At 43.8% G+C, this 12,276-nt stretch overlaps 1 protein-coding gene across 1 annotated transcript in view; it reads left to right on the top strand.

The window, feature by feature from the left end:
* SNX29 (sorting nexin 29) overlaps nucleotides 1-12,276 on the top strand; it is a 1,289,390-nt gene that overhangs the window by 524,784 nt on the left and 752,330 nt on the right. Inside the window, exon 7 of the mRNA XM_040358531.1 lies at nucleotides 6,494-6,742. Within this exon, the coding sequence (XP_040214465.1) occupies nucleotides 6,494-6,742 (249 nt within the window). The remainder of the gene's footprint in view (nucleotides 1-6,493; nucleotides 6,743-12,276) is intronic.

The raw sequence follows: 12,276 nt of genomic DNA, 5'->3' as shown, positions 1-12,276 counted from the left end.
ATTACTTATTTTTGACACTTTTTTCCAGGTGAATGGGTAGGGGTACGATGTACCCCATACTCATTTACATAGGGTGGGGGGCTGGGATCTGAGGTCCCCATTATTAAGGGAGCCTTCAGATTCCAATAAGCTCCCCGCCCGCAGACCCAAACCACCAATGGTCAGGGTTGTCGGGAAGAGGCCCTTGTCCTCATCAACATAGGGACAAGGTGCTTTGGGGTGGAGGGGCGCAGGGCCCCCTGCCCCGAAGCACCTACCCCCCATGTTGAGGGCATGCGGCCTGGTACGGTTCAGGGGGAGACGCTCGCTCGTCCCCACCCCCTTTCCTGACCGGCCGGACTGTATGCTCAGATAAGGGTCTGGAATGAAAGTTTTTTCGGCGTAGGGGGTTCCCCTTAAAATCCATGTCAAACTAAATTTCACACACACTATTGAATATTGCATTATTACAGGCATTTATTCTGTGAATAAGCACTTGCACTTTATTTAAATTTATATAGAGAATTTTTAGTTTCACTTAATATCACATATTTTAAATATTATTTAAGTTTTTCCACATATTAGAGGAGGGGTAGATTGTTTCAGTGAAGGGCTGAGATTTTTTAATCCTATAAAGTGCGTCTTTTTTAGAATTAATATATATTTGGTTCAAATTGTTAACACAATTGTGGATATTCCAGAGCTTTGTGCTGCAAACTTTCTTATTGCATTATCCACTAGTATTTAACTAGGATTGAGCAGCAGCATTCTCAATTGGGATCCACAATTGTCCAGGTAGTTCTGTGGCGTTGATTCCTCTTTTCTGTTGCGTGCTTTGTTCAATAGTGACTACAATGCACAAAGGATGTGATTCGGAATTAGTATGTAAGGCCTTCCTATAGTACCAAAACCTTTCACCTGGGGCAGGGTGTTGCTAGGTCTAATAAAGATCTGGGGCTAGAGCCCATAACAGCGAAGTAAAGAAAGCCCTCCCTTACATCAGGGTCCCCAGAGAGCCCCCCCTTACATCAGGGTCCCCAGAGAGCCCCCCCTTACATCAGGGTCCCCAGAGAGCCCCCCTTGCATCAGGGTCCCCAGAGAGCCCCCCCTTGCATCAGGGTCCCCAGAGAGCCCCCCTTACATCAGGGTCCCCAGAGAGCCCCCCCTTACATCCGGGTCCCCAGAGAGCCCCCCCTTACATCAGGGTCCCCAGAGAGCCCCCCTTACATCAGGGTCCCCAGGGAGCCTCCCCTTACATCAGGGTCCCGAGAGAGCCTGTTCCTTTCATCAGGGTGAGAGGGGGTGAGGACGGATGAGAGAGAGGGGGTAATAGAGAGACAGAGAGAGGGGTGGTAAAGAGAGACCCCCTAGCCCTGCCTGCAGTCCCTACTATCCCAGCGCCTGTCTGTGTGGGTAGGCATGTGTGATCCACCTACCTCCCATCCGTCCTCGGTCCGCCTGTTTTCTTCCTGTTCCAATCTTGACAGTCATAGCGAGCTAGGAGAGGAGGTTGAAGAGTAGTGCAGGCTCTGGGAGGCACCGGGGATGCTGCTCAGAGTGGTGGTGAGGCCTCGTCTTCCCTCACTCCCTCCTGGGCTCTCCATGGCTGCCCAGGCCTCCCCCTCCCTGTTTGAAAATGAGGAAGTGGAATCCTCCTCTGCTTTGAATTCTGGGCAGGGAGCGAGTTGTGGCAGTGACATCACTGGTTGCTAGGCGGCTCTAGCAACCAGTGGCCAAGAGTAGTCAGGTGGAGGCGGGGGCAGAGCCGGAGTCAGCGCTACCACCGCTCAGTCCGCCCCTGTCTCCTCCATTCTGGTCTGGGACATACCTGCTAGTTGCAGGGAATGCACCCAGCCGGTAAAAGACTCAGAGCTATGGGCCCCAGACTCGCTATAGCCCCAATAGCCACCCCCTAGTAATGCCACTGACCTGGGGACAAATCAACATCCGCGATAGATAGTCCAGAAGTAATATTCATTACTCAGTACCATTATCAACATACGAACAAATGTAAAATATCAATAAACGGCATTGGGGCATCCTCCTGCAGGACCCAAAGTTAGCCTCAGTCCTATCAGATTGACCTAGGGTCATTTAAAGAAGAGCTAGAACTGTTAAAAATATTGTGGTCCCCAGTAAGATCCCTCACTGAACCACCACTTCCTCTAACTCTTTGGCAACATTTTCAATCTAATTGGCAGGTTTCAGTGCAATAAAATCAGATGCAAGATGTGCTGTTTTGCACAGCAACACCAAAAGAGTTTTAAAGACAAGATCTATCCCATCCAAATTTTTTTAGCTGCTCAACACAATTTGTGGTGTACTGCCTGTCTTGCCCACTGTCCTCTCCATGTGGGCCATGCCATTCACATGGTGAGGGCTCACAAGAGGACATTAAGGATGGAGCGGAGGTCCACAGCGTCCCCAGGCATTTTCTTATCCACCATAAGAAATCTACGGAAGGGCTAAAAGTTTAGGTAATAGAAACTATTTCCCTTGAGATTTCAGAGGTTATGCCGTAGGGAGACCTACTGAATTTTTACCCTTAACACTTTGTCACCCGGGGGCCTGAATGAGGAAATATAAATCATTACAATTCTGTAACAGTTTTAAGGTTAAGTCCCCTCCCCCTTTTTTTTTCCCATTTCTGTCTTTGCTTTTATTCCTCTAATAAACTTTTTTAGATATATACAGTATCTTATATATAATGAATATAAGAACTGGGCAGCGCCTTTATATATGAGTATGTACCTATAATAACAAATTTCAGCTGCAAAGATAAACTTGCTGAGTGTTACCCAAGGAATAACATGTATAAGAAAACAAAAAATTGCGCTAGGAATAGTTAAATATATGTAGTAAACAAATCATTGGAAATGAAAAAAAATATATTAATGAAAATGCATCATTAAAATAATGACATCAGCATGGGGGTCCGCTGAACTTTTTTCGGGGGGGGATCATTTTAAGGTCATCCATGCTCGGTTCCTTTTTGACAATGTCATGAAGGGGAGGGGCTTAGTCATTATCACATAAAGCGCAGGCATGCAATGGTTTGAGAAACCTTGAATAACAATATCATAAAAAATGGAGGCCCCCCCCCAAGGAAATAACAACCCCCAGGATCAGTGCCAGTTTCTGCAATAAAATTTTCCAGCTTTGCTGTCAGTTTCCACAATAAAAAACGCCAGCATTGGTGTCAGTAGTAACAACAATAAACCCCCCACATCGGTGCAGATTTCCAGAATAAAAACTTCAGCATCTGTACCAATGTACATGAGAATGACCCTCAGCGCTGGTGTCAGTTTCCGCACTAAAAACTCCCAGGATTTGGTGTAATTTTCTGCAATAATTGCCGCCAGCATAGATGGCAGGATATCAGGTTAGACACTTCCTAATGGCTCAGTCCCTAGGAACAGTAATGGATAATGGCCAACAGGCCCTTTTACCAGACCTGGTGAACCGCAACAGTGATCCCTCTGGCTGGACGTTCGCTCACTCTGGGTTGCCTGGGGTGACTCTAGTCAGTAGTGTAGCATGCCTGTACCCTGGCAGCGGCTCGGTCTTTCTCCCTCTCTGGTCGTGCGGGTACAGCGGGGCTCCCTCTCTGGCTGGTAGTGTGGGTACAGCTGGGCTCTCTCTCTGGTGGTGCGGGTACAGCGTGACTCCCTCTCTGGTTGGTGTGGGTACATCGTTGCTCTCTGGTTGGTGCGGGTACAGCGTGGCTCTCTGGTTGGTGAAGGTACAGCGTGGCTCTCTGGTTGGTGTGGGTACAGCGTGGCTCTCTGGTTGGTGCGGGTACAGCGTGGCTCTCTGGTTGTGCGGGCACACCGTGGCTCTCTCTCTGGCTTCCCCCAGCATAAGCACAGTATTCTCTTTTTTCCTCTTGTAACCCCCCCCAGCAGAGTGCTTGCATGCTGGGGGCTTTAGCATGGTGTCTGTGGACACGCTGGGGCCGCCACTCTTAAGGGACTACATTTCCCATGATGCCCCCAGTCCCCAGAATCTTCTGATTGGTCCTCTGCTGTGGCCAATCATGGTGTGAGGAAAGCAGGAAGCAAGGCGGCGGCACAACGAATCCATCTAGAGCCGCTCTCTCTCTTCTAGCTCCAGTTGACAGAGAGGGGGAGTGGGGTGATCGGGGGAGATATACAGTACAGCCAACCCGTGGCTCTCCTCTCTCTGTTACAGCGCCGCTGCTCCATTTACCAGAGGACTCGGCAGCGGCGCTGTGACAGGGACAGGAGAGCCGCAGGCTGGCTGTACTGTATAAGTCCCCCCATCACCCCTCTGTCAGCTGGAGCTAGAAGAGAGAGAGAGAGTGTCTCTAATTGGATTCGCCGTGCCGCCGCCTTGCTTCCTGCCCGCTGTTTTTCTCCCCGAGGATCATGGCACTGGTTTCTAGGGGGGGCAAGCGCCCTCCCATGCCCTATGGAGCGGACGCCCATGGACATCAGGGAATCCCATATGGTGCTCAGTGCTCAAATGATGTCTCCTACAGATTGGTGCTCGGACTGGGTGCCCCACATAGATGTACACTCACCACTGGATATGGACCACCTATCTCTAGTATGGTCTTATGCGCATGTGGGGATACCCTGAATGGTTAGGATGACTTCTTGGAAGTAGAGATGTGCCTCATAAGGATGAATGGGGATGATAAGAGCAAAAAGAGAGCCTCATTGTGCAATGCTGTATTACATTTTATTGGTTGCACAAAAGTTTAAAAAGTTACACTTACATTGTTGAGTGCCTGATAGTCCTGGCACACAGCGTATGTAGCAGGCGATTTATATGAAGGGTAATCAGCCCTGAACGGATGAGCCCCTTGTTGGCGTCCTGATGCACGATTCCCGGAGCTATTTTGGTTGGGGGGAAGTAGCGACATTACCTCGATGTTTCAGCTAACATAGAAGACATCAACAGGAATCACTTTAATACGGCATTGCACAATAAGGCTCTCCTTTTGCGTTTATGATCCCCATTCTTCCTTATGAGGTACATCTCTACTTCCAAGAAGTCATCCTAACCATTCAGGGTATCCCCACATGCGCATAAGACCATACTAGAGATAGGTGGTCCATATCCAGTGGTGAGTGTACATCTATGTGGGGCACCCAGTCCGAGCACCAATCTGTAGGAGACATCATTTGAGCACTGAGCACCATATGGGATTATCTGATGTCATTATTTTAATGATGCATTTCATTAATATATATTTTTTGTTTGTCCAATGATTGGTTTACTACTTATATTTAACTATTTATAGCACAATTTTTTGTTTTCTTATATATAGGTGTAAACATATGAACATGGCATATGTTTGTTTTATTTTAACCCTGACCTTTTATTGCATATAGATGAATTTGAATTATTATATGTTTTATATATAATCTTGTATCATCATGTAATGCTGATCGTGGACTATTTGGAATGTATTTATGAATGTTGTGCATTTTTATTATTCTAATTTTGTTCAATGTAATTCAACAATTGTAATTGAACAGCTTTTTGGAGATTTATATACCCTTGTATTACACTGTGTACATTCATAAAGCCGATCGGTGTAGACATTCCCCTGTGTAATGGCATCTCTTCTTTTCTCCCATGTGAGAATTTACAACTGCTGGTATTTATTATATTTTACTTACTACTTTACTTTTTTTCTGAAGCCGCCCACACATGTTGTAAGCCCAGTTGTCGTTAGTCGGCACAGTGTGGACTACGATTCTGCGGTTTGCTCTGCCCTGTTCCTTCCATATTGGCCCTCCGTAATTTATTCCGACAGTTAAAACCTCCCTCATTCCTGTGGGGTGGGTAAGCCTGATGAAGGAGGTGGGCCTCGAAAATGCATTGCGACCTGCCCCTTCTGAGCCTGTCCTGCTTTTTTTTTCCTATCAGCGGCTTCTGTGAAGGCTCTTCATGCCCCCGGTGTTTCTCCTTTCAAAGCAGATCTGAGCCTGTGTTCTGCAGCTGCCCTCTACTTCACTCCACTGAGATTGTTGCTTGTCATCTCAGCACACCACATTAGTCCTGCATGCCGAATACAGGAATTTTCTACGTAAGTTGATTTGGAATAAATTGTTGTTGCCTTTGACTCACACTCCCCTGGTGCCCTTTTTGCTGTTTTTGTTTGTTTGCCTGGATTGCTTACTATAAAACTGACAGCTCATGGAGTGGGGTAGGGTTATAGGAGAGGCGCCCCTGGGAGGGTGTGTCCTCAGAAGCTTGCCAATGTTCAATCACCTGAATGTACAAAGCTATAACCCATGGTGTGTGAATAAGTAACCTCTGCCTTGTATTGTACTCTAAGTTATGGAATTTACAGGCAAGTCAAAATACCTTTTGTTTTCTGTACTTGCAAGGATAGAACATGGTAAATGTGCATGTATTGTAGAAATGTACAAAATATATATTTTTTTTTTGCCTTGAAATAAGCTTTAAGCAAACATATCATTCAGAAAATAATTTCTGTACTGTGTTCTGATTAGTTGTGTTCAACTTGTTTTCCTAGGCTTAAACTCTATTCTTTTTGCTATCAACATTGACAATGCAGACTTAAATGGACCAGCAAAGACAGTTCCTATGGTGTCTCATCTTCTAAAAGAGTCCACTCAGAGTGTCACCTCCTTGCTTAAGGAATCCACGCAAGGTGTCAGTAGTCTTCTTCGAGATATCACTTCATCCTCTGCTGTTTCTATCCTGATCAAGCCAGAGCAGGAATCTGACCCTCTTCCTGTACTTTCAAAAAGTCTTACTACTGGTATGTAACATTTTATACAGAGAGAAAGGGTTTGAAATTTTGATGAACAATAGCAGGGTAGCCACTTAGGTTAGATTTCATTATATGTAGCATGCATGGAGAAGTTTGGGGTAGATAAAAAAAAAAAAAAAAAAAAACATACCTCATGATGATGCAGCTGTTTTCTGCCAGCACTAAGCCTAAGAACTGAGCGATTACATGACCTCTGTTCACTCAGTTCTCATTCAGCTCTTGATTGTCAGCCACTGCTCTATGCTTTGCCCTTCCAACTCTCACTGGAGTGCCAGGCAGGAGAGGGAGCATCTGGCTTTAGCTCTCAGCCACGTTATAAGAGCCAGAGCCAGCTGTCAATTGGGCAGCTGCGCAGATCATGGTGATAAAGTTTGGATCCTTCCAGATCCTTGACAGTCAAATGATTTTGGGTCACAGGAGTGCAAATGTAAGTACATTCCTGTGACCCAGGAGAAGAAGTATGAGCAACAGATTGAGTGTTTTTTGGAAATTTAAAAAACTTTCCCCTTTATCATTTTTCCCAGTGATTGGTCTTTTTGCAGGAAATCCCCTACCTCCTCCATTTCCCTAAATTATCAGAGGAGATATAAGATGTTTTGGCTGTGTGATCAGCTTTACTGCAATGTTATATCCATTATATCTGTTATATCAATTAATATAAGTTTTATATCTCTCTGAAGAGCCTCTTTGAAGTGATATGGTTAGGTAAATAAAAATGACTAACAGCAGTGTCAGAATAAAGGCTGCGTGAGGAAGATTTATTATATACCCAATAATATTGTTGAACAGTTGTGAAAATTTGTATAGCAAGACTCTTTTTAAGAAATTTTAAAAAACTAAACTTTTTTTTTTTTGACTAGCAGACGCACACAAGAATCACTTCAACTTTTTCATATAAACCTATACATTATAGGCATTGAATGGATACTGGTGACAATTTGTAGGCATGGCCTGCTGCAAGCTGCCACTCATGACTAATATAGTAAAAGAGTCTTGGAAAAACATCCAGCACAGTTCACTATTTGTAGAACACTACACGCGTACATGACTTTAAAGCTGAACTCCAAGATAAGCAAATGGCATTTTCACAAATGCCAGAGGTTTAGTCAATAAAATGAGAGAACTTGATCGATTGATACACAAGGAGAATTTCAGAGAATTTGTGGGAGTAGCAGAAACCTGGTTTGACAGATCACATGACTGGCTTGCAGCTGTCAAAGGGTACTCCCTGTATTGGAAGGACAGGGTAGGTAGAGGAGGGGAAGGGTGTGCTTGTACATTAAGAATGATTTGATAACTATGAGGGATGACATTACTAACAAGGTAAAGGAGGAGGTGGAATCCTTGTGGCTGAGGCTTTAAGAAAAAGGCTTGAACTACTAATTACAAACAGCATGGAGCTGATTGCTGAAGGATAAAGAGGAACACAATCTCTTTTCACAGTTAGAAATGGTGGTGAGGCAGGAAAATGTTAAAAAAAGGGTATTTCAGTTATCCAATATAGCTTTGCTTTAACTACTAATTACAAATAGCACAGAGCTGATTGCGGACATGGATGTACGGGATAACTTAGGTAACAGTGATCACAGGGTAATAACATTTGCTGTAAATCATAGGAAAAGGAGAGGAAAGGGTAAGAACATTACATTTAAAAAAACAACTTTACAAAACTTTGCTCTATGCTTCATGACATTGGAGGATAATCTAGACACAAAAGCCATGGGCGGAAAGTGGTAACGGTTTAAGAACATAGTAGGAAATCAGACCGTGTATTCCATTGGGCAACAAACATAAAAGAAACAAAGTCAAACCTGGGTGGATAAATTTGAGCACAAAAAGGCTTAAAGGCATTTTTTTCAAAATATATCATTAGTAAAAAGGCAAAGAGTTTGCATATTGGCCACATAAAAGATCGTTGGGGAAATTTGGTTACAAGTGACAGGGAAAAGACAACTGTGCTAAATGTATTCTTCTCCTAGGTTTTTACTAAGGAAAAGGGGTACAACAGACCGGGACAGTATTATTAACACAGCACGGAATGTTTCTGTGTGGCTAATATAGGCCAGTGTTCAAAGGAGACTGGAAAAACTTAATGTGAACAAATCCCCAGGACCAGATGACTTGCATCCAATATTTTTTTTAAAGAACTCAGGTTGTTGCTAGACTGGTATTCCTAATATGTAGGGTCAGCTTAATGACTAGAATAGTACCAGATGACTGGCAAAAAGCTAACATGGTACCAATATTAAAAAAGGATTGAGATATATTCCTTGATACTACAGACCAGTCAGCTATGTACCCCTACTCATTCACATGGGGGGCCAGGATCTGGGGGCCCCCTTGCTAAAGGGGGCTATCTGTTTCTAATTCGCCCCCTGATAAGCCCAAAATCCATACCAGACCCAAAGAAGATGGGGGGGGGGGGTCCCATGCTATTTGTTTTACATTCAGCTGTATAAAGCAACATTCTATCAGGAGTGAGCTGTAAACCTAGATAGAACAGTGGATGTGGTGTATCTGGATTTTTTCCATGGTATTTGTTACAGTACCTCAAACGCTTAACGTGATTGTAACCTATCACCTTGTAATGAAAGGCAAAACATTTGTGTATAGATATGAAAAAATATAAATATCTGTTTTCCCTTTTTTAGTGGCAAAAATACAGAAAACAAGAAACAAGAGTCAAGGCCACTGCAAACTATAGATCATAAACATAATATGCAGCCATAGTAAGCAAGTTGTACCATTAAGGAAAACCAAACAAAATGATGCACTTGTTGAGTAACAGGTAGGAAAGAGCAGTAGGGCATGAATTGCCAGGACCTATAATGGTAGAAATAATGATGTGGCCTAATAAAATGCAATGGGAATCAAAAGAGGCAAGAAGGGAGGGAAAGACCAAAGATGGTTAGAAAGTGAAAGAAAGCAAAATAAATAAAGACATAGATTTACAGAGATAAGGCAAAGGCAAATCTTTGGAACCGAAGAGGTAATAGGTTAAATGATAATAAAAATAGGAAGATGAAAAAAGGCTATATGTCAAAGGTATGTACCAAGGACAATCTGCAAGGAGTGGGAAGGAGGAAAGTATTATAGTCACCGTACCGTCCTTTGTGAGGACTAGGAAGGTACAGTCGCTAAACCACCAGTTGGTCAAAGAATCACCTTAAGAGCATCGGATGAAGAGAAGTGGATCCAAATATACCACAAGACCTTATATTTTTCAAAAGTATCATTATCCAGTGCCAACATTTCTTCCATGCGCATGATGTCTTTTACTATGGCAACCCATAAGGATAATGGGGGGGGGGGTAACATCAGAGTAGGGGTCACAGACTCATCATATACCCTATTGTAAATATAAAAAATGTGAGACCAGAAGGGACGTATCCTGCCACACTCCCACCAGATGTGCAAATAAGTACCCTACGCAAAACCACATCGCCAAGTGTCAGATGTGTAAGAAAAAATCTTATGTAATGTTGAAGGGTCCCTGTACCACTGAGAAAGAAGCTTAAAGTTTTTTTCCTGAGTATAGCAGGAGATTGTAATTTGTGTGTAAAATGGAACGAGATGAGCAAAACAACTGCAGAGAGCTCCTTCTCTAGTTCCACAAACCACACTATGGTATATGTAGGAAGTTCATCATGTAACAATGCATGTAGTAAAGTGTGTCTCTGGGCATCTCATGGAGGGAGCACAGCCGTTCATATTCAGTCTGTGTACTGTGCGTTTGGGTGGAAGTGAACAGTTGCCCATAAAAAGATAAGTGAAGAGCAGTAAGCCAGTCCCTGGGACCTGCAGGAAGGACGGGAATTCCAGAGCGGAGGTGTATGTAGAAGTGCGCCACTGGCCATGCAGTGTGGACAAGTGAACCTAAAGTAGTAGACCGCCATACCCTGAGGGAATGCGTGATTATCAAACAATGAGGTGAGGGGAGACAGTCTGAAGACAGAAGAGAACAAAGTCCTTTCCTGTACCGTCTATAGCCCCAAAGGATTGTCCTCATGTCAACCAGGGATAAATCTTGCTCCTCCATAGTTTAAGATTTAGTGAAGGGGCGAGGAAAACATTCAAGCCAACAGAGTGGCTTTATGATAGAGTTCAAAATCAGTTAGGCCAGCCCGACTTGAAGTTTCAGGTAGGTGAGTCGTTTGTGTCGTACTCTTGAAAGGCCCCAAATCTAAATAAAGCATATTGAAGGGAACGCAGGAAAGTAAAGAAGTATTTGGGTACAAAAATGGTAACTGCCTGAAATAAATTAGCTTCCTTCTACCCCAGGAGTCCAGGTCTTTCCAAATGCAATATAATAGTGGGAAAAGTTAAGGGAATAGAGATTGGAAAGATTAGAAGGGGTTGTAATACCTTGTTATACCGTAAGAAATACTTTAATCTTTCCACTCAAAAGAAAAATTAGAGCACAATTGGTAGATCGTAGCTGCTGGTAATTATATGTTAAGGGATTTTGTTTTGGACATATTCAGCTTAAAGTTACTGAATGCCCCAAATCTATGGAATTCATGTAGAAGAGATGGGAGAGAAGTATGAGGATTTTGTACATACAATAACAGATCATGTGCATAAAGAGAAGGTTTATGATGTAATGAGGGAGTCTGAATGCCCACACTGAAGTTATTGTACCTTATGGCACATGCCATATGTTCTAGAACTATAACAAAAAGTGGAAATCCTGGACACTAAGCTGCTAAGCTGCAATCCCTCCTGCGAAGCCTGACATGCACCATTACCAGAGAAGTGGGAAAACTTGCTCAAGAACTGAGGGGTGAGATAAAACACATAGGAGAACATACTGATGCTCTAGAAACTTATAGCTAGATTCAGGTAGGCAGGCTTATCCTTGCGGTGGCATAGTGTATCGTGTTTACACTACGCCACCGTAAGTTAGCGAGGCAAGTACATGATTCACAAAGTACTTGCCTGCTAAGTTACGGCGGCGTAGCGTAAGCGCGTCTAATTCAAAATAGGCTGAGGGGCGTGTTTTATGTTAATTTGGGTTGACCTGACGTGATTGAATTTTTTTTTGGAACGGCGCATGCGCCGTCCGTGTACATATCCCAGTGTGCATTGCGGCTAAGTACGCCGCACGGTCCTATTGGTTTTGACGTGGACGTAAATTACGTAAATCCCTATTCACGGACGACTTGCGCAAACGACGTAAAATTTTCAAATTTCGACGCGGGAATGACGGCCATACTTAACATTACTATTCCAGCTATTTGATGGAATAACTTTAGGCCTGATAATGCGTTACGTAAACGGCGTATCTGTACTGCGTCGGCCGGGCAACGTTCGTGAATAGGCGTATCTAGTGATACGCCTATGGAAGCGCCACCTAGCGGTCAGTCTAAAAATTATACTTTAGGATACGACGGTGTAAGACACTTACGCCGCTCGTATCTGAGCCTAATTTAAGCATATCTGGTTACCAGAATACGCTTAAATTAGCGCCGGCGCACATTCAGACTTAGGCTGGCGTATATCTACTGATACGCCAGCCTAAG

This window comes from Rana temporaria, chromosome 6 (genome assembly GCF_905171775.1).
Source record: "Rana temporaria chromosome 6, aRanTem1.1, whole genome shotgun sequence".
Classification (NCBI taxonomy): Eukaryota; Metazoa; Chordata; class Amphibia; order Anura; family Ranidae; genus Rana; species Rana temporaria.
Note: the sequence above shows the minus strand (reverse complement) of the source record. Positions and strands in the feature narration are given on the sequence as shown.